At 41.5% G+C, this 23,276-nt stretch overlaps 1 protein-coding gene across 5 annotated transcripts in view; it reads left to right on the top strand.

Moving 5' to 3' along the window:
* LOC143673317 (stimulated by retinoic acid gene 6 protein-like) overlaps nucleotides 1-23,276 on the top strand; it is a 57,399-nt gene that overhangs the window by 25,018 nt on the left and 9,105 nt on the right. For 4 of the 5 annotated variants that reach the window (XM_077147642.1, XM_077147643.1, XM_077147640.1 and 1 more), the window contains 6 exons: nucleotides 641-769; nucleotides 4,035-4,105; nucleotides 5,492-5,603; nucleotides 7,915-8,068; nucleotides 21,114-21,189; nucleotides 21,870-22,049. In XM_077147642.1, the coding sequence (XP_077003757.1) occupies nucleotides 641-769; nucleotides 4,035-4,105; nucleotides 5,492-5,603; nucleotides 7,915-8,068; nucleotides 21,114-21,189; nucleotides 21,870-22,049 (722 nt within the window). The remainder of the gene's footprint in view (nucleotides 1-640; nucleotides 770-4,034; nucleotides 4,106-5,491; nucleotides 5,604-7,914; nucleotides 8,069-21,113; nucleotides 21,190-21,869; nucleotides 22,050-23,276) is intronic. The other variant, XM_077147641.1, reaches the window with a different exon arrangement.

The following is a 23,276-nucleotide window of genomic DNA, read 5'->3' as shown; positions in this document are numbered from 1 at the left end:
GGAGACATAAGCCCCCACCTTTCAGTAAGACTCTATCTTGCACCCTAACATCACAGCAACAAATCCTGATTTCCCATGGCTGGGAAATACTACAGGAAATGTAATGAAACGTGATCACAGTCATTAAATTGCGAAAGATAAGCCGCCATATTATTTGCATATAACATTGCAAAAATTGTGATTTTTTAAAATTAAAATACAAACTAAAATCATGGGAAAAGTGTGTCCTTTGGCTTGAGAGACCTGTAATTCTTCCATCAGCTGCCCCCCTGCCTAATGGAACTGTGGGAATTTATATTTTCTTCTTCCTTTTTTCCTCCCATCCTTCCTTTCCTTTTGCTGTCTTGCATGTATTTTCCAGAAGGAGCACTTGATATTCTAGTCAGAAAAACCAATGAAAATTGTTGTTATATAACAAATCGGGGGTGCCAAGGGTTGAACCCAGGTGCCTGGACTCCAAGCCCACTGCCCTTCTTGGTCACGTGAGGGTGCGGGGTGGGGGCCGGCCAGAGACCCCAGGAGAGCGAGGGCCTGGGGAGGGGGGGGGGGTGCCTCCGGGACAGGCAGGTGCGCGCGCAGCCTCACCAGGTGGCCCTGCGCGCCCGGGGCCGCCGCGTCCTGGGCTCTGCTTCCGTTGCAGTTCTTGGGAAGGTTCCAGAGCGTCGTGTTCTACTGGCCCTCCCTGCTGTGCCTCGCCTTCCTGCTGGGCCGCTTCCTGCACATGTTTGCCAAGTCTCTGAGGGACCACCCGGGCTGGGAGCTCCAGGCTGTGAGTACGAAGTGCGGAGCGCTTGCTTGTCCCCTAACCGGCTTCGGCCGCCCCTCCCCAATGGCAGGGGGAACCATCAGTGCCACCCCCCCCCCCATACACACGCACTCTGGGTCAGGAACGTGGAACCCAGAGAGGAGAGTGGGACTGACCTCGGTCACCCAGCCAGGCAGAGAGAGACTCTGAACCCAGAGAGTTCGGTTGCTGAGCCTCCCCCTTACCCGCGGTGCCACCTGGCCTCTCTGGCTGGGGGCACATGTCCTCCAGGCTTGAGGACACGCCGGGCACGATTGGTCTTTCCCGTTCCCCACACCACACTATTGCATCGGAACTGGTGGTGTTGACAACGAACACGGGGTTTATGTGGCTGCTGCTCGCGTGTCTTAGTGTGCCTTGACTTATTTCTGTCTTTGGCTATGCTTCCAAAGTGAACGTGTAACAGTCAGGGCTGAAATCTTGCTGCCCTACAGGCAGTCAGGGTTTATGCCTCATTATTGTCGCACGTCCACCATGCCTGTTCCCTCTCTCATTGAGCCAGGCCCATGAAGTGACCCGCGTCGGGAACATTGCAGGGTGAAGTGCGACCAGGAAGGGAAGCGTCGTGAGGTGCCGGCGGCTGCACACCTCCGAGATGCCCCTCCCCTCACACCTCATTGGCCAAAGCTAGTCACTTGGCCACACCCACCTCTGGGTGCGTGGGAAAGGACGGTCCCACCAAGTGTCTTGAAGGAGGGAGAGCCAAAGGTTGTGTGAATGTCCCCAAGGCCAGAACCTGGAATGCTGTGTCATGTAGGTGCTAAGAGAAGGAAACACTCGCTAAGATGGGCCAATTATTACCTACATTATCGTATTACATTCGGTAGTATTGTGCTATCCATTTCTGAGTTTTTAAATCAGTCCTTTTGCACAATCTGTATCCTTTCAGCTCCAATTACCCAATATCTACCCTATTTCTATCTCCTAATGTTCTCTGTTCTTAACTGAAATTCTCCAAGTTCATCCACTAATGTCAGTTCATATCGGTGAGACCACACAGTATTTGTCCTTTTGTTTCTGGCTAATCTCACTCAGCATAATGTCCTCAAGGTCCATCCATGTTGTTACATACTTCATAACTTTATTCTGTCTTAGAGCTGCATAATATTCCATCGTATGTATATACCACAGCTTGTTTAGCCACACGTCTGTTGATGGACATTTGGACTGTTTCCATCTCTCAGCAACTGTAAACAATGCTGCTATAAACATTGGTGTGCATTTGTGTCCTTGCCCTCATTTCCTCTAAGTAGATACCTAGCAATGGTATTGCTGGATCATATGGCAATTCCATACTTCGCTTCCTGAGGAACCGCCACACTGCCTTCCACAGTAGTTGTATCATCTGACATTCCCACCAGCAGTGGATAAGTGTGCCTCTTTCTCCACATCCTCTCCAGCACTTGGCGCTTTCTGTTTCATTGATAATGGCCATTCTGGCGGGTGTGAGATGATATCTCATTGTGGTTTTGATTTGCATTTCCCTAATAGCCAGGGAAGTTGAGCATCTTTTCCTGTGTCTTTTGGCCATTTGTATTTCCTCTTCTGAGAAGTATCTGTTCAAGTTTTTTCAGTTATTACCTAAAGCTCCTGCTCTTCTGTGGTTTGAATATGGAAGTTAAGGATGATAGGAGCTCATAGAGAGTTTTCTCCCCAAATGCAAAAGTTTATCTAAATATATTTATATAAATATACATATATATATATTTTTTTTTCCTTTATGGATAAAAGGCCCTTTGGTTGCCTTTGCTAGTGATTGCAGAGAAGAAAAGGGAAATTCCCTTCATTGTAATGGTAACAGCCCTCACCTATTATGTGCATGTCCTGGGCAGGTACTGTACATGCACTTTATAGATTTGATTTTATTTCTCACCAGAACCTTCAGGAGTAGGTACAATTATTTTCTCTATTTACCTATATAGGGCCTGGGACAAGATGTAACTTGCCTGAGGCTCATGGTTAGTAAGTGGCCAATTAGGGTTTTAATCAGATCTTTTGCCCTCCAACTGAGATATATGACATGTAAAATTTACCCATTCAGATACATGTGGCAAGAACAAAAGAGTTGGCTTGTAGAAAGTGTTTTGTACTTAGAGAAAAGATTTCCAAACAAGCCATTAAAGTCTTTTAAAAATATTTTTATTGAGATAACTTCATGCACATAAAGTCCATCCAAAGTATACAATCAGTGGCTCACAATATCAGTACATAGTCATGTATTTATCACCATGAACATTTTTAGAACATTTGCATCATTCTGGAAAAAGAAATAAAAAGAAAACACTCCTAAATCCCATGCCCCTTACCCCTCTCTTTCACTGACCACTAGTATTTCAATCTACCTAATTTTTTTACCCCTCCCCATTATTTATTTATTTATTTTGTCCTTATATTTTTACTCATCTGTCCATACCCTGGATAAAGGAATCATCAGCCACAAAGTTTTCAACAATCACACAGTCACACTGTAAAAGCAATACAGGTATACAATCATCTTCAAGAATCAAGGCTACTGGAACACAGGTCAATAGTTTCAGGTACTTCCCTCCAGCCACTCCAATACACCATAAACTAAAAAGGGATATCTATATAATGCATAGGCAAAACCTCCAGGAAAACCTGTCCACTGTTTGAAATCTCTCAGTCACTGAGACTTTATTTTGTCTCATTTCTCTCTTCCCCCTTTTGGTCAAGAAGGTTTTCTCAATCCCTTGATGCCAGATCCCAGCTCATCCCAGGAGTCCTGTCCCATGTCAGGGAGATTTACACCCCTGGGAGTCATGTCCCAGGTAGGGGGGAATACCCATTAAAGTGTCTTATATATATATATATATAGTAATGCTGAAAAAATAAGAAATGATCAAATAATCTGCTGTTCATAAAAAGTAAAAATGGTGGGATCTTCAGTGCATCACTGTTGAAACAATTGCTTGGACCATAATTAGAAATCACCAAATCTGTAGCGGAACAAAAAGGTTCCATAAAACAAATCTGCATGGTCAGTAAAGAGAAGAGAGGAGCAAGGGTGGGCCTCAGACAGCTGAGAAGGGTACGTGTGTGGGCATCAGGAGGCTGGACCCTGCCTCTCACTCTCTCCTGGGAACGACAGGGGCCTGGGAAGGCGACTGGTACCCAAATTCCCGTCCAGTTCATGGCTCTGCCCCTCTCAGAAAACACACCCTCCCGAGGATCCTGAGTTAAAGACAAAACCTCTCCCCTTTTCTCACAGGAACCAAAGCCTTTCCTGGAAGTCCACCAGGCTGAGCACGTGCTGCGGCTCCTGAGGCGGTGCCCTCTGTCGTAAGTGCAGACACTTTCCTTCACCTCAGGGAGAGCACCAGGCCCCCTGAGCCCTGATAGCTGATAGCCCCCGTGGTGTCCATGGGTCTGCTGGGCATTGTGTTAGTCAGGACGCTGCTATACACTCATGATGGAAACTCAGCTCAAACTGGCTTAAAGCAAAAAAGGAAATTCATGGGCTTGCATAATGGAAAAGGCTAAAGGTAGTTCTGTTTCAGGCACAGCTAGATCCAGGGGCTTAAGTGATGTCAACAGAAGTAGGTCTCCTTCCCCCAATCTCCTTTCAGTTTTGCTCATTTGGTGGCTTCCTCCACCTGGTGGTCTCCAGAATTTCTGAGCTTATGCCCTCCTGGCTTCAAACACAAAGGAAAGAGAAATTTTCCTTCTCACCCACTCAAAGTAAATTCCTAGGAATGAGTTTCATTGGGTCCAACTGGATCACATCCTAACTTGGAATCAGTTGCTACAGCCATCTGGATTGGTGACACCTGTGTCACATGTTCACCACCAGAACAAGGCAAGCATGTTGGCCTCAGTTAACCCCACGGATGAAGGCTGGAGAAAGGACAATTCCCAAAGAACAATAAGCCCCCAAAGAAAGGCAAAAGAAAATATGGATGTTGAAGATCTAATAGCACCAGATCTTCAGAAATCATTCAAGCCACCCCTACCCCTGCCTCTGCCACTTTGGGTCATGTCCCAAAGACAGGATGCATATTCTCCAAGGTCACACAGTGATTCACTGGGAATGCTGGTATTTTAGTTAGGATTAGATTTGACTACATATAGAAGAAAACCAAAACTAGGGGCACAAACAAGAAATACATTTCTCCCTTGCTCTTATAAAAGCACTCTGGAGGTAGTCATTCCATACTGACCACAGACTGCCCACCACAGCAGTCCAGTGAACATCTGTCTTTATGGGCCAGCATCTTAGTATGTAGTTTCCATCCTTAAGACTACCTTGTGGTCCAAGATGGCTGCTGGGGCTCCAGCCTGGACCAGCCATCATGTCTCCATGCCAGAAAGTAAGATGGAGTAAAAAAAAGAAAAGGCAAAGGGCCCTCACAGCTGTGTCAGATCCCAAGCAGCCTTCCCAAAGTCCCACCCAATATTTCTGCTCATAGTTAATTAGCCTGAACTTAATCTGCTCACTCTTAGCTGCAAAAGAGATTAGGAAGTGTAGTCTTTTCATTTGGAGAATTGCTGTACCAAATGAAACGAGTCTCTGTTCTTAAAACAAAGGGGGGAATGAAACTGGAAACTACGAATGCTCTTTCCCTATGCTAAACTCCAAGGCGAAGAGAAGATGGTATTATTTTTAGATAGTCTGGGCATTTGTTTACCTACTACAGCCCCTCATATCTTGCTTTTATCCATTTACAGGGAGAAAAAAAAGTCTTGGTTCCAAACCAGGATATACGAGTGGGACCCCTGCTTTCAGTTCCCCAGCAGAATGATAGGAACCACTGTGCTGGCGTTCATCTGCCTGTATCTCGTACGTAGTCCTGAGAAAATTCTCTTGTGATCTGTGAATAGGGCAGTGTTGGGTGGGGGATTGTGGGGCCTTTTATGACAGCGATATGTTCCTTAAAAGACAGGTAAAGGTGAATGTCTGGAAATGAAAGAAGTAGAATGCCTTGACCCTACTGTCTTGCTATTTGACTTCCATGTTGAGTATTACTAGCAAAAATAATTCACAAAAAATGTTCTGAGAAATGATCATGATGATGAATATGCAACTGTGTGATGATGTTGTGAATTACTGATTGCATATGTAGAATGGAATGATTTCTAAATGTTGTGTTAATTTCTTTTTTTCTTTAATTAATAAAAAAATTACTGATTATATATGTAGAACAGGATGATCAAAAATTATGAATGTTTGCGTTTGTTTCATGTTTTTTGGTATTTAAAAAAATAAAAATTAATTTAAAAAATTTCACAAAAAATAAAAATGATAATAGTTAAAGCTGCCTTGGAAAACTTATCATTGACTAAAAATTGATGGAAGAAACATATTTTGAAAACATTTTGATATGTATAAGTTGACCCAGGACAGGCAACTTTATAGAAGAATCCCTAAAGAAAAGTGATAATAGCAGAACTATAGTCAATAAATTATGATATGGGCAAAAACATCAAGTGCTTTACATAAAAATATATGATCCTGAGAAAAGAAAACTTCAGTGGATTAAAAATAAAAGTGAATAAACTAGGATTGGCTTATAGCGCTAATTCTTAAAAATGAATCAAGAATTATAATGTACTGGTGTCTGCCTAGGGAAAACACTTTCTCAACAGCATTTAAAATATTGGTCCAATCTAATTTTAATATTTTGTTCAATACTGGGATCAAGTCATTTTAGTGGTAAAAGGTTTCCTCGTTGAAATGGCTAGGTCAAAATAGTAGCATCTAAATAAAGGAATAAAAAGGGCAAGGCCAGGGCTGTGCAACGGTGGCTCAGTGGCACAATTCTCACCTGCCAGGCCAGAGATCCGGGTTCAATTCCCAGTGCCTGCCCATGCAAAAGAGAAAAGAAAAAAAAATCAATTTCTTAAAAGGGCAAGGCCAAATTCTTTTTTTTATCATTTAAAATAGACTAGAATGTTGCCTCTTCAAGTTAATCCTATGATTATATTTTTCAGTGGATGTATTAGCTAGGTCATACTTAACTACCAATTAACCCCCAACATTTCAGTGGTTTAATGCTATTTATATATATTTTGCCCACACACCAATACAAGTTAGGTGTTCCAGGTCGGGAGGTGGCACTCCACAGTCTGGGCATCCAGGAACCCAGAATTTTTCCATCCTGTGCTTTCACCTTCCCTGAGGACCTTCACACCATCTGTATCCAGTCAGTAGAAGGGGAAAGAACAGGAAAACTGCCCGTGGGAGAGTTTTGTGGACAGCGTCTAGAAGTGGAATATTCTTTTCACTAAAACCTGGTCATAGGACCACACCTAACACAAGGGAGGATTGGAAATGTAGTCCAGTCTGTGTCCAGAGAAGGAGAGAATGGGTTTTGATGGACAACCAGAGTTCTCCGCAGCAGAGAATAACTCATTTGGACTCACAGTTTCTCAGATCCTTGTTGACTATGGAGTGGGTGCCAGGCACTCCCTCAGAGGGACAACAGAGTGCTGATTCAGTTGCATCCTGCCTGGGGGCTCCCACAGTGTAAGAGAAGACAAGATATGGCATAAAGTTCTTGTCATTCCAAGAGAGAAAAAGGATAAGGAAGGTCAGCGTACTGTTCTAGACTGGGAATCAGCTTAAACATGACTGCATCTGAGCTCCACCATCAGAGTTAAACAAGATTCAGTTGTTGGAGAGATATGGCAGCAGAAACTATGGAAGCACTTGCATGATGAGAGGATGCCTGATAGCATGGTGGCATGATAATAGGAAGGGGCACACAGGAGATGTGTGAGGAAGCAGGACGTTCTCCAATTCTACTATTGCTTGAGCTTTCTGAAGGACATCCCTTGGAGATACACCTGGAATCATCCCCACAGTAGCCCCTACCTGGTGTTAGGTATGCATCTCACTCAGAGTCCATCAGAGTGTCAAGTGTTCCTTCAGCGCTTGAGGGGCCTGGGCTTGTATGCTGAAGAGGGGAAAACAGTCTGGGCTGACTCCTGTCTCAAAAGAGCTCACAGCTTGGTATAGCCAGTAGCTGGAATCAATTTCAGAAGAGTTTTAAATGCATGGGAGGGATGAGCCTTGAACCTAGAGAGAACCATATGTTCACATGGTGGGCTGGACCCAGGTGAGACCTTGAAACTTTTCCCTATGTCTCCAGTTCATGGTCATCGAGTTCTGCGTGTTCATTTATGTGAGAGATGAGCTGGCTGTATTTGAGGGCAAGCTGGAGAGCTATGTCACCTCCACAAACAAGACAGGAGCTCTGACCCCAGTCATCCTGCAGGTGAAAGAGCTGATCAGTGTCTCCAAAGGTAAAACCACCTCGTCGTCACTTTTCCTGCCACCTGTGTGGGAAATTGGTGGCAGGTGCTCCCCTGTAGTAATTATTGCTGCTTGTATTGATATTACCTGGCTGAGATCACTTGTCTTGAAGAAACATGAGTTACAGCTCATGTGTGCTGCCCTGAGTTGACTAGATGGCCGAAGGAGGCAACGTTCAGGCTTTTTGTTCAATTCTATTTGGGGCTGACATGAAAATAGAAACATGTCCAAGAGTTTTCTTAAATAGCCTGTGCTGGTTTGAAAGGATGTATGCCCCCTAGAAAAGCCATGCTTTTATCAAAATCCCATTTCATAAATGTAGAATAATCTCTATTCAATACTGTATGTTTGAAACTGTAATCAGATCATCTCCCTGGATGATGTGATTCAGTCAAGAGTGGTTATTAAACTGGATTAGGTGACGACATGTCTCCACCCAGTGGGTGGGTCTTGACTGGTTTATTGGAGTCCTGTAAAAGAGGAAACATTTTGGAGAAAGAGATTTGGAGAGAGCAGAGAATGCTGCAGCACCATGAAGCAGAGAGCCCACGAGCCAGCAGCCTTTGGAGATGAAGAAGGAAATGCCTCCCGGGGAGCTTCATGAAACCAGAAGCCAGGAGAGAAAGCTAGCAGATGACGCTGTGTTCACCACATGCCCTTCCAGCTGAGAGAGAAACCCTGAACTTCATTGGCCTTCTTGAACCAAGGTATCTTTCCCTGGATGCCTTAGATTGGACATTTCTATAGACTTGTTTTAATTGGGACATTTTCTCGGCCTTAGAACTGCAAACTAGCAACTCATTAAATTCTTCCTTTTAAAAGCCATTCTGTTTCTGGTATATTGCATTCTGGCAGCTAGCAAACTAGAACATAGCCTATTTTTTTTTTTCAATGCTAGTGGGAAGAACTAAAGTGATCCTATATATTCTGGTTTGGGAAAAATATAACGCTAAGCCTTGACTTTTCTTGAAGAGGATATGAAAAGTTTATTTATAGCTTTCAAATATTGCCTGAAAGTCACTTATATCTTAAAATGGCAACTTTGTTTGAAAATGCATATTTTAGGGATAAGTCCATTGCCCATGGAGGAGTGCCCTCCAGTCCCCCTGGAGCTGAGGTCAGGAGGAACTCACTGTGTGCCCTTGGACCAGTCAGGTCCCACCTCTGGGCCTCATCCTCATCTGTAAAATGGGATGAGGATAGGGATGCTAAATGTTTTCCATGCTTAACGTCAGTCCTTGCAGCTCTGCCAGTGAATAGCTGTAAGTTGCCAAGTGTTCCTTAAAGCATGGAAAGGTGATACAAGTAGATACTTCCGTTAAAGACTCATAAGCTAGTACAATTTAAAAAATGGAGCGGGCCAGCTCTAAGGTGAATTATTTGAGTGAAATCTTTTGCGCGTATAAGCTTCATGGAAAGTTAACCTTTTATGTGAAAACATTCGCAGGTACTGCTCCTTCCCCATGACCAGAGTTTATCACTACCCTTGAACAGTTTTATTGCTCTTTAGTGCACATTTGTGTTCAGCCTGATGAATACTCAAATATACCACCCAAAGAGCAAATTCTCATCTTCAATCTCCCTAGTCCCCAACAGTTCACAAGTTTGTATCTATGAAAATCCCTGTCTCCATCCTGTTCTTGTCAAGTATTTTTGAGCAAACCTCAGTTTCTTGGTCCAAGGGAATTGTACTGAATATAACAATATATTTACTTGTCTTTTGTCCCTCCCTTTATTTGTTTTCACGTTAGAGCCACACTGAGAATCAAAACACTAAACAAAATAGTAAAATTTCCCCTCATCCTGTTCCTCTTTTACCTTTAATCCAGCTAACCTCTTGCCAAGAGAGACTCTTAAATCAGAATGTGCCTCAACTCTGTGTGGGAATATGAAGCATTAAACTAAAGCTGTAATGAATTAGAGCATTAAATCAGGTTCGTGCTGCTGGAGCAACTCTGTACTACTCCTCCTGAGCCAGCCTGCTCTCAGCCTTACCTCCCGCAGAGCTCCTCCTCTACTTTCCTGGGGACGGCATTTACAGGGTACTTACTCATATTCTTTGCCTGGTTAGAGTTTCGGACTGTAGCAATTGCCTAATCCTGCTCATCCTGGAACAAAGACATTTTTGAAACTGGAAAGGAAGAAAATCAGATTATTTTCCTATTTTTGGCTTCTAATTAGCGAAGTTTTTTAAATGGGGTTATTGAAATGTAATTCGCACACTATACGATTGACTCACTTAAAGTATAAATTCAACACTCTTTAGTATATTCACAGAGTTGGGCATCCATCACATACTCAATTGCAGAACCTCTTCATCCTCCCGAGTAGACGCCCCACACCCATTAACCTTCACTCCCCGTTGTCTGTCAAGGCCCAAACCTAGTCCTAGGAAGCCACAAAACTACTCTTTGCCTCTATAGATTTGCCTGTTCTGGGCATTTCTTATAAATGGAATTACACAGTATGAGGTCCTTTGTGACCTTTGCCTGCCATGATGCTTTTCAGGTTCATGCATATTGTAGCCTCCCTCAGCACTTCATTTCTTTTCTTTTCATTCTGCAGTATTTTCTCCATATTTTTAATTTTCAGAAGAGTTGTACTTTTATAGAAAAATCATACAGAAAGTATAGCGTTTCATATACCCCCCCCCGTTTCCCCAATTATTAACATTTTGGTTTATTGTGTTACTTTTGTTACATTGATGAAACAATATATAATTTTCTATTACTTTTGTTAATGATGAAACAGTATTATTATAATTCTGGTGTTAATTTTAGCTAACATTAGGGTTCACTCTTTGTACAGTTCTATAGGTATGTTTTTTCAGTGTGATAACATATATACATTCGAAAATTTCCCCTTTTATCTTTTTCAAACACACAGTTCAGTGGTGTGAATTACATTCACAAAGTTGTGCCCCCAGCATCATCATCATCATTGCCTGAACTTTTTCCATATCACTGCAGATAGAAACTCCACTGCAATTAGGCATTAACTCCCCATTCCTCTCCCACACCCGGCCCCTCGAAACCTACATTCTAGTTTTTGATATTGTTAACTTGCTTATTATAATTATTTCATATAAGTGAGCTCTTGCAGCATTTGTCCTTTGTGTCTGGCTTACTTCAATCAGCATGATGTCTTCCAGGTCCATCCATCTTGTAGCATACATCAGAACTTCCTTCCTTCTAATGACCAGATAGTATTCCAGTGTACATATGTAACAAATTTTGCTTATCCATTCATCTGTTGATGGACACCTGGGTTTCTTCCATTTTCTGACAATTGTGAATAATGCTGTTATGAACATTGATGCTTTCAAAATTTTTTGGAGTATATCTAGAAGTGGATATCCAGGTCTTATGGTAATTCTATACTTAGCTTGAGGAACCACCAAAATGTTTTCCGCAGCGACTGCATCATTTTACTTCCCACCAACAATGAATGAGTGTTTGTATATCTCCTCCTCCTTTCCAACACTGTTATTTTCCATTTCTTTTAAAAGAAGACATTCTAGTTGATGTGAAATGATATCTTATTGTGGTTTTTATTTGCATTGGTTAATGATGTTGAGTATTTTTATGCATTTATTGGCCATTTTGCATGTTGTTCTAGTTTGCTAGCTGCCAGAATGCAATATACCAGAAACGGAATGACTTTTAAAAGGGGGGATTTAATAGGTTGCTAGTTTACAGTTCTAAGGCCTACAAAATGCCCCAATTAAAGCAAGTCTGTAGAAACGTCCAATCTAAGACATCCAGGGAAAGATGTCTTGGTTCAAGAAGGCCAGTGAAGTTCAGGGTTTCTCTCTCAAGTGGAAGGGCACATGGTGAACATAGTCAGAATTTCTCTCTCATCTGGAAAGGCACATGGTGAACACGGTCAGGGTTCCTCTCTCATCTGGAAGGGCACATGGTGAACAGTGTCATCTGCTAGCTTCTTCTCCTGGCTTCCTGTTTGATGAAGCTCCCAGGAGGCATTTTCCTTCTTCATCTCCAAAGGTCGCTGACTGGTGGACTCTGCTTCTTGAGGCTATGTCATTCTGCTCTGCTCTCTCAGAATCACTCTCATTCTCCAAAATGTTTCTTCTTTTATAGGACTTCAGAAACTTATCAAGACCCACCCAAATGGGTGGAGACATGTCATCACCTAATCCAGCTTAACAACCACTCTTAATTAAATTACATCTCTAGGGAGATGACCTAATTACAAGTTTCAAACATACAGCATTGAATAGGGATTAGAAGAAACAGGGCTGCCTTTACAAAATGGGATTAGGATTGCAACATGGCTTTTCTAGGGTACATACATCATTTCAAACTAGCACACATGTCTTCTTTGGAGAAATGTCTATTCAAGTTTTTTAACCATTTTAAAAATGGCTTGTTTGTCTTTTTCTTGTTGAGTTGTAGGAGTGCTTTATATATTCTGATATTAAGCCTTTACCAGATATATGATTTCCAAATGTTTTCTCCCATTCAGTAGTTGTCTTTTAAAAATATTTTACTGTGAAATATAACATATATTCAGAAAAGAGATAAATTTCAAAGTACAGTTTAATAGTTATTGAGAAAATTTCAAAGTATTGTATGGGTTATACTTCCCCCATTTTAGGCACTTCCCTCTGGCTATTCTAATACACTAGAAAGTAAAAAGAAATATCTATATAATGAGCCAGCAGTCATAATCATTTGTTAAATAGTAACTTTTCTGTTATAACTCTTTGCTCTCATTTGATCATTCTCTCTATCTTCAGGGATATTTAGACAATGACCTTTCTAACTTCTCCATGTTGAAAAGGGTTATCGATACTATGGGTGTATTAGCTAGAGTTCTCTAGAGAAACAGAATCAATAGGAAATATTCATAAATATAAAATTTATAAAAGTGTCTCACGTAACTGTGGGAATGTAGAGTCCACAATCTGTAGGGCAGGCTGTGAAACCAACGATTCCAAAGGAGGGTCTGGATGAACTCCACAGGAGAGGCTTGCCGGCTGAAGCAGGTAGAGAGCCTGTCTCTTCTGAATCTGCTTTAAAAGGCTTCCAGTGATGAGATTAAGCATCACTCATTGCAGAAGACATTCCCCTTGGCTGATTACAAATGGAATCAGCTGTGGATGCAGCTGATGTGATCATGATTTAATTCTATAAAATGTCCTCATAGCAACAGACAGGCCAGCAGTTGCCCAACCAGACAAACAGATACCACCACCTGGCCAAGTTGACACATGAACCTGACCATGACAATGGGGTAAGGGAATACAACTGGTTGATGTAATAAGACAACCTTCTACCTATAAGTTTCAGGGCTTATCTGGAGTAGGAGCAATCTGGAGGTTTTAAGTTTCTGAAAAATAAACTTAATAAATAAAACTTTTATAGAGTCTTAGATGGAGCCTTGGGTTTTCTTTAGAGTTTTGAGGGAATACTGTTGGTTGGGGCTTGGCATACCATGGCAATTTGCAATATCTGGCTGAAGCTTGTATAAGAGTAACTTCCAGAACAGCCTTTTGACACTATTTGGAATCTTTTAGCCTCTGAAACCTTATTTGGTAAATTTCTTTTCCCCCTTCTGATCAAAAAGGCATTCTCAATCTCATGATGCCAGGGCCAGGATCATCCCTGGGAGTCATGTCCCACGTTGCCATGGTGACTTACATCCCTGAAAATCATGTTCCGCATAGTGGAGAAGGTAATGAGTTTATTTGCAGGGTTTGGCTTATGACAGAGAGAGGCCACATCTGAGCAACAAAAGAGGTTTTCTCGGGGTGACTTGTAGGTGTGTTTATAAGTAGGCTTAGCTTTACCAGTCCAGAAAAAATGTTTCATAAGGGGTAAACTCAAGATTGAGGGCTTGGCTTTTTAAATGGGGAGTCCCCAGTGCTTAAGGGAATATCAGGAATTTCCCAGATGGGAAAGTTTAATAGTTGCATACTTTTTTCTCCAGTTCCTCAAGGAAGATATATTTTTTTTAATTATCTACTCAAAATACTCTGGAATATATCATGGTATTACAGTAAGCTATACAGAGTCACCAGATCTTATTCCATATTTTAGGCTCTGTGTATTTAGGTTGTTTAAATAAACTGGCCAAACAGATTAAGTTAGTGTGCTACATAATTTTGGACAAAATAAATGATCTCCTCTGGTCTCAGCAGAAGTTGAGGTTTACCCTGTATGCTGCTTTGCCTTAATCCCAACCAGATCAGCTTCATTCATATCTCTGATTGAAGTTTGATCTATTTTTCAGCCTCTTTATCAATTTTCTGTATGGAGTAATGCTGACTTTCAGAGCTGCATAACTCTAAACTCTGAGTATTAGTGTCACACAGATAACCATTGATCCAGTGAACTACCAAAGTATACACAAAGAACGTAGCATCTCAGAATTTAGAAGTAACAGTTAGAACTCAGGAATAATGTGACTACTGTAAGAGAGCTTACAATCTAGGCCCTACTTTTTTAATAAGAATTTTCTAGATGAGACCATACAATAGTTGTCCTTTTGTTTATGGTTTACTGTGCTCAACATAATGTCCTCTGGGTTCGTTCACCTTGTTGTATGCCTCACGGCTTCATTCCTTTCTACAGCTGCACAATGTTCTGTCGTCTGTATATACCACAGCTCGCCCTTCTGCTCATCAGTTGCTGGACCCTTTGGTCGCCTCCATCCATTGGCTGTCATGAATAATGCTGCCATAGATATTAGTGCACAAATGTCTATTCATGTCCCTGCTTTCAGTTCTTCCAGGTATACGCTTGGTAATGGGATTGCTTAATCCCATGTCTACCCTATGTTTAGATCCAGTGGATTCACTCCATTACCCTGCAGAGAGGCTGCACCAGTCTACTTACCTACCATGTAGGACATCTTCTTACTTTCTTGATAAAGTCCTGTGATAATCAAGAGAGTTTTATTTTGATTGTCCCATTTATCTATTTTTTCTTTTTTTGCTCATGTTGTTGGTATAAAGTCTAAGAAATGACTGCCTAATACAAGGTCGTGAGGATGGTTCCCTATGTTTTCTTCTAGGAGTTTTATGGTTTTGATTTTTATATCTAGGTTCTTGATCCATTTTGAGTTAATCTTTGTATATGGTGTGAGCGAGGGTCCACCTTCATTCATTTTAATAGGGTTATCCAGTTTTCTCAGCACAGCTTGTGGAAACTTCATTTCTTTTTATTAACAAATAATATTCCATTATATGGAATAAATACCACATTTATTTATCCATTCAGTAGCTGAGGGACATTTGGGTTGTTTCTACTTGTGGGACTAATATAGATAATATACAATGAACATGTACAAGTTTTTGTGTGGAAATATATTTTCATTTCTTCTTTCTCTTGGGTGTATATATCTAGAAGTAGAGCTGCTGGGTCATATGGTAACTCTGTATTTAACTTTTTGAGCAACTGCCAGATTGCTATCCAAAGTTCTGGCACCATTTTACATTCCCACCAGCAGTGCATAAGAGTTCCAATTCCTCTACATTCTTGTCTATGCTTGTTATTAGCTACCTTTTTATTGTTACTATATCCATGCTAGTAGACTAAAAGTGATGTCTCATTGTGGTTTTGATTTTACTTTCCTTTTTGGTTAATGAGTTGAGCATTTTGTAATGTACTTATTAACCACTTGTGTATCTTCCTTGTAGAAATGTATACTCAAATTCTTGCCCATTTTTTAATTGGGTTCTTTGCTCTTTTTATTGCATGTTAAGAATTCTCTTATATTCTATATCCAAGTCCTTTATCAGATATGATATGAAAATAATTTCTCCTACTCTGTGGTGTGCCTTTCCACTTTCTTTATAGTGACCAAAATTTGAAACACAAAGGTTTTAATTTTGAAGAAGTTCAATTAATCTATTTTTTCTTTTGTCATTTGTGCTTTTGGTCTTGCATTTGAAATTCCATTGTTGAGCCCAAGGCCACAAAGATTTAGTCCCATATTTTCACCTAAGAGTTTTGTCATTTTAACTCTAACATTTAGATCTATGTCCATTTTGAGTTAATTTTGGTATATGGTGTGGGAAAGGGATCCAACTTTTTTCTTTTGTATGTGGTTATCTAGCTGTCCCAGCACCATTGTTGAAAGAGTACTTTTCCTCCATTGAATTGACTTGGAATCATTATGGAAGATGAAGTAACTGAAAAAGTGAAAGTTTATTTCTTGTCTCTTAACATGATTCCATTGAATCATATGTCTATTCTTTTTTTTAAATAATTTTTTAAAAATTAAAAAGAAGTTACAAGAAAAAAACACAAACATCTGTAATATATGCTCATTCCATTCTACATATATAATCAGTAATTCACAATATCATCATGTAATTGCATATCATCATCATCATTTCATAGAACATTTGCATCAATTCAGAAAAAGAAATAAAAAGACAACAGAAAAATAAAACAAAAACAGAAAAAGAAAAAAAAATTTACATACCATACCCCTTACCCCTCCCTTTCATTGATCACTAGCATTTCAAACTGAATTTATTCTAAAATTTGTTCCCCCTATTATTTATTTTTATTCCATATGTTCTACTCCTCTGTTGACAAGGTAGATAAAAGGAGCATCAGACACAAGGCTTTCACAATCACACAGTCACACTGTGAAAGCTATATCCTCATACAATCATCATCAAGAAACATGGCTACTGGAACACAGCTCTACATTTTCAGGCAGTTCCCTCCAGCCTCTCCATTACATCTTGGATAACAAGGTGATATCTACTTAATGTGTAAGAATAACCTTCAGGATAATCTCTCGACTCTGTTTGGAATCTCTCAGTCATTGACACTTTGTCCCATTTCACTCTTCCCCTTTTTGGTCGAGAAGGTTTTCTCTATCCCTTGATGCTGGGTCTCAGCTCATTCTAGAGTTTTTCTCAATCCCTTGATGCTGAGTCTCAGCTCATTCTAGGATTTCTGTTGCACGTTGCCAGGAAGATCTACACACCTGAGAGTCATGTCCCATGTAGACAGAGGGAGAGTGGTGAGTTTGTTTGTTGTATTGGCTGGAGATAGAGGCCACATCTGAGCAACCAAAGAGGTTCTCTTGGGGGTGACTCTTAGGCCTAATTTTAAGTAGGCTTGACCTATCCTTTGTAGGGTTAACTTCATGTGAATAAACCCCAAAACTGGGGGCCAGCCTATAGCTTTGGTTGTCCGTACTGCTTGTGAGAATATCAATAATTCAACTTGGGGAGATTGAATTTTCCCCCGTTCTCACCATTCCCTGAAGGGGACTTTGCAAATACTTTTCCACTCACTGATCAAATCACTCTGGGATTCATCGGAGCATCACTCTGGACAAACCAATAAAATCTAATGTCCTACCCAAGGTTCCATGTACTTATGTTGTTCAACCAACTATCTACATAAGTTATATTAGGAGATGCACTAGTCAAAATATAAATTTTGTGCCAAATAAACATTTTTTGATTTAGTCTCACACATAAGTTGAAATTTTAAAATATTAATTACCATTTATTTTCAGACCCTGCAGTAATAACTTTCCTTTGTTCTTCCTCATACAAAACATTTTTTAATTTGTACATTTAGTCATTATCATTATACACTCTAGGCATTCCTAGATTATACAATCACAATCTTTTTCATCTATCTTTCTTTGTGATTTCATTTATGCCCCCAGCCCTCCTCCCTCTATCATTCTCACATTCAGCTTCATTCAGTGTTTTAGCATAATTGTATTACAGTTAGGTAGTGTTGTGCTGTCCATTTCTGAGTTTTTATATTCAGTCCCGTTGCACAATCTGTACCCTTCAGCTCCAGTTACCCAATATCTTACCCTATTTCTATGTCCTGATGGTCTCTGTTACCAATGAAATATTCCAAGTTTATTCACTAATGTCAGTTCATATCAGTGAGACCATACAGTATTTGTCCTTTTGTTTTTGGCTAATCACACTCAGCATAATGTCCTTAAGGTCCATCCATGTTGTCACATACTTCATAATTTTATTCTGTCTTACAGCTGCATAATATTCCATCGTATGTATATACCACAGTTTGTTTAGCCACCTGTCTGTTGATGGACATTTTGGCTCTTCCATCTCTTGGTAATTGTAAATAATGCTGCTATAAACACTGGTGTGCAAATGTCCATTTGTGTGCTTGCTCTCATGTCCTTTGAGTAGAGACAGCATATAGATGGGTCTTGTTTTTTAATCCATTCTGCCAGTCTGTGTCTTTTGATTGGGAAGTTTAATCCATTAACAATTAGTGTTATTACTGCACGGGTAGTACTTTCTTCTACTATTTTGCCTTCTCGATTTTATATGTCATATCTAATTTTCCTTCTTTTTATGTTTACTCATAGTCTTCCTTTCTACACTCTTCTACACTCCTCTCTCTTCTGTCTTGTCGTATCTGTCTCTAGTGCTCCATTTAGTATTTCTTGCAGAGCTGGTCTCTTGGTCACAAGTTCCATCAGTGATTTTTTTATCTGAAAATGTTATAATTTCTCCCTCATTTTTGAAGGACAATTTTGCTGGATACAGAATTCTTGGTTGGCAGTTTTTCTCTTTTAATAATTTAAATATATCACCCCACTGTCTTCTTACCTCCATGGTTTCTGCTGAGAAATCTGTGCATAGTCTTATTGGGTTTCCCTTGTATGTGATGATTTGCTTTTCTCTTGCTGCTTTCAAGATTCCCTCTTTCTCTTTGACCTCTGACATTCTGATTAGTAAATGTCTTGGAGTATGTCTATTTGAATCTATTCTCTTTGAGGGCACGCTGCACTTCTTGGATCTGTAGTTTTAAGTCTTTCATAACAGTTGGGAAATTTTCAGTAATAATTTCCTCCATTAGTTTTTCTCTTCCTTTTCCCTTCTCTTCTCCTTCTGGGACACCCACAACACGTACATTTGTGTGCTTCATATTGTCTTTCAGTTCCCTGAGTCCCTGCTCATATTTTTCCTTTTTTTTTCCCTATAGTTTCTTTTTCTTGCCTGATTTCAGATGTTCCATCCTCCAGTTTAGAAATCCTCTGTTCTGTCTCTCAAAATCTACCATTGTAGGTTTCCATTGCTTTTTTCATCTCTTCTACCATGCCTTTCCTTCCCATAAATTCTGTGATTTGTTTTTTCACACTTTTTGCTTCTTCTTTTTGTTCATTCCTTGCCTTCTTTATATCCCCCCTCAATTTATTGATTTGGTATTTGATGAGGTTTTCCATGTCTGTTCGTATATTCTGAATTAAATGTTTCAGCTCCTGTATCTCATTTGAATTGTTGGTTTGTTCCTTTGACTGGGCCATATCTTCAATTTTCCTAGTGTGATTTGTTATTTTTTGCTGGTGTCTAGGCATTTAATTACCTTAATTAGGTTATTCTGGAGATTGATTTCACTTCTTTTACCTTGGGTTTTCTTGCTGGATGAATTTGTTGTCTGTCTGTTCTTTGACATTCAATTCAGCTTTATCTGGACTTCTAGCTTAAGTTTTGTTTAACAGAGGAGAATTTTGCAGTTCTTGTTTTCTTGTTTCTTGCCCTGCTTGTATGGTGACATTTTCCCCCCACACTTAGGAGGGTCTACTTAGGTATTATAGACCCCAGCTGGATTTTCCCAGACCAAACTGGCCTCCTATTAGGAGGAAAGAGTCATCTGCATCAGTTTTCCCCAAGGGTGAGACCCAGCAGGTTGAAAGACTTACCTGTGAAGTCTCTGGGCTCTGTTTTTCTTATCCTGCCATGTATGTGGTGCTTGTCTGTCTGCAGGTTCCACCAGCATAAGATGATGTGGTACCTTTAACTTTGGCTGGGGGCATACTGGAGACAGAGGAGAGATTGTAGGCTGGTTTTAATGGCTTCAAACTACCAAGACCTGCTGTCTGAATTCCTTGAGAGAGGGATTCCACCTGGGTGGGGCTTCCCCCCTCCCCTGGGGATGGCACAGACTCCAGACAAGCCCTCAAACGAGTTTGTTTCTGCCTGTGCCTGGGGCAGTTGCAGCCTGAGGCACCCTGCCACTGTATCCAAAGGCAGTCAAGCTTTTGTAGAAACACAGCCACCAAAACCTCTGTTTCCTCCTTTTTTTTCCCTTTTTCCGTCAGCCCTGCCCCCTTGGCGCCGGGGCAAAAATGAGTGACCTCCGCTTTCACCAGGTTCACCTGAGCTGGCGGCCTATTTTTAGTAGTCAGAATTTTAGTAGTCACAACTGGTGTTTGGTTGGGCTCAGCCCCTGCTGCTGGTAAAGTCTCTTTCCTTTCCCCTCTGGGAAGCAGCCTGTGGGGGAGGGGCACCGGCCACTGCGGCTTGGGGAACTCACGGTTCTGGGGGGGCTCACAGCCTGTCCACCTGGTCTAGATTTGGGTACGCTGTGTGTCCAATCACTGATGTGGCCCCAGGTTATTAAAATGTGCACATTGCTAAGCCGCCATCTTGTTTACCAGGCCTCCATATGTCTATTCTTATGCTCGCATCACACAACGCATTACTACAGCGTTGTCTGAATTCCTTGAGAGAGGGATTCCACCTGGGTGGGGCTTCCCCCCTCCCCTGGGGATGGCACAGACTCCAGACAAGCCCTCAAACGAGTTTGTTTGAAAATCTAAGTACTAAAACTTTCCTGAGAGATGGGTGAATGAGTAGCCACGAGGTCTTGTTTCCAGTCCCTCTACACCTGGCTGCTGTGTGACTGGGGGCGAGTCACCTCCCTAAACAACTATCAATTCAAAGTCCAAATATTAATGATGTTTTCCAACATCATTAATGTTGGAAAACATCATTAATGGAGGCTACCTATGGTGTGTACACTCCATAATTTTCTCTTCCTTTCACATACTGTAGAGTGAAAATAGTAGCATCGAAGGAGAGGATTGTACAGCAGATAATGAATAGCAATGGTGTTTATCTGAAATGCAAAAGAAAAATAAGCCAAAATGTTATTTTAAAAAAAGGCATTAAAGGCAGACCTTCCTGGTATGGTTTTCTGTGTTTACAAAATAGTGTTTCTGATGTATTTTCTGAGACCTTGCCTGCCACCTTTTCTCTTTCAGAAGTCTGGGTGGTGACCATTTTGCCTGCTGCCCTCACATGTGTGACTTATCTGTTCCACATTTTGGCCTGTTACAGGTAAGAGGGCTCTGGGAGGATGTTGAGTGACTTCGACAATAAAGCATGTGTCAAGGTCTTCTCAGAATCCCATGGCAACAGACTGGTCCCGAATGCACAGACACTTGGTCTATATAATGTCTAGGGCACTGAGTCTCCTGAACCCAAACAACAGTAATTGTGAAGTGTAAGTGGGAAGGATAAAGGTCTCTGGGCACTCAAATAGTATCCTCTGACTATGGGCCTAGATGAGGGAGTGGAGACGTGTTTGCAGGAGCCTGAGGAAGAGAGGAAGATGGCACAGGGGTGGGGCAGGTGCCCATCGAGTCCCCTGTGATGACTTTGGCATCCACCAGATGGTAAACTTAGTCCCAGTATAAAACCAGGTCATGGAGAAGCCCATGTGCTTGGGTCTGCTTTGATGTCAAGGATATGGGTGGGTGACATGGAAAACCACATCTATTGGCAGGAATAGGAAAAAGACATTGAACTGAGTTCTGACTATGGATTAGACTTTGAGAAAAGAATCTCCATTTGATTTTCACCACAAGACCAAGGAGTAAGTTCTGTCAACTCCATTTTTTACAGCTGAGGAAGTGAGACCTAACAAAATTAAATAACTTGCCCAAGAAATTGGCTGACGACCATGTCTTTTTGACCCATAGACCACGTTATCTCCTGTGCACACCCTGCCTCTCTAGGTGCCTCAAGACCTGCCCTGTATTCAAGGGCTGCAGGATAGGAGATAAATCACACCAGGCTCCCAGCAGGGGAATCAGCCTCAAGGACACAGCAAGGACGGAAGGACACAGGAGCAGCAATCTTAAGAACAGCAGCATGAGCAGAGGGGATGGACCAACATATTTAGGAAGTGCTTACATGTAGATACCAATTGAGTTTGGGGATGCAATGCACTTCTCTATCTCTCTCTGTCTCTGCCTCCCTCTCCCTGTCTCTCTCTCACACATGATGCACACTGTGCAGGTTTGAAATAATGTATGTACCCTAGAAAGCCATGTTTCAATCCTAATCCCATTTTGTAAAGGCAACCATTTCTTCCAATCCCTATTCAGTGTTGCATGTATGAAACTGTAATTAGATTATCTTCCTGGAGATGTGATTTAATCAAGAGTGGTTGTTAAGTGGAATTGGGGGAAATGTGTCTCCACCCATTTGGGTGGGTCTTGATTAGTTTCTGAAGTCCTTTCAAAGAGGAAACATTTTGGAGAAAGCAAGAGATTCGGAGAGAGCAGAGAATGCTGCAGCACCACGAAGCAGAATCCACCAGTCAGCGACCTTTGGAGATGAAGAAGAAAAACGCCTCCCAGGGAGCTTCATGAAAGGAAACCAGGAGAGAAAGCTAGCAGATGATGCCGTGTTCGCCATGTGCCCTTCCAGATGAGAGAGGAACCTGATTGTGTTCACCATGTGCCTTCTCACTTGAGAGAAAAACCCCGAACTTCATCGGCCTTCTTGAACCAAGGTATCTTTCCCTGGATGCCTTAGATGGGACATTTCTATAGACCTGTTTTAATTGGGACATTTTCTCGGCCTTATAACTGTAAACTAGCAACTTATTAAATTCCCCCTTTTAAAAGCCACTCCATTTCTGGTATATTGCATTCCGGCAGCTAGCAAACTAGAACAGACACACACGCAACACACAGACATGCTCACTCACAGGGATCCCAGGGCTAATTTCCATCCTTTTGGATCATCCAGCCCTTTTACCTTCCCATCTGCTGGCCCAAAGCATGTGTTTCTTGCAGATGGCATCCAAGAGAAGGGGTCTCAGCCCTCCATGGCAGCCCCACCTCCCTCCTCTCTCTCTCTCTTTCCATCCTCCCGTCCCTGTGGGCAGGGTGGTCACTTCTGCTCCTGCATGCCCTGATGGCCGATGACAACCAGCCACGATCACATGGTGCAGACCGGGCTGCAGAATGTGGCTGGGCCATGGCGGAGGACGCAGGTTAAGACAAGGAAAGTGGAGTGAGGAGAACAGTACTCGGGTCCATTCTCACACCCCTGATCTGTAACCAGAGCCATTCACTGGCTTGTCTGAACCTCAGCGTCCACACTTGCCACCCGAGTGATGATCCCTGTCCTGG

Source organism: Tamandua tetradactyla, chromosome 2, assembly GCF_023851605.1.
Source record: "Tamandua tetradactyla isolate mTamTet1 chromosome 2, mTamTet1.pri, whole genome shotgun sequence".
In the NCBI taxonomy this organism is placed as follows: Eukaryota; Metazoa; Chordata; class Mammalia; order Pilosa; family Myrmecophagidae; genus Tamandua; species Tamandua tetradactyla.
The sequence above is the reverse complement of the archived record's forward strand: the minus strand, read 5'-3'. Positions and strand labels throughout refer to the sequence as shown.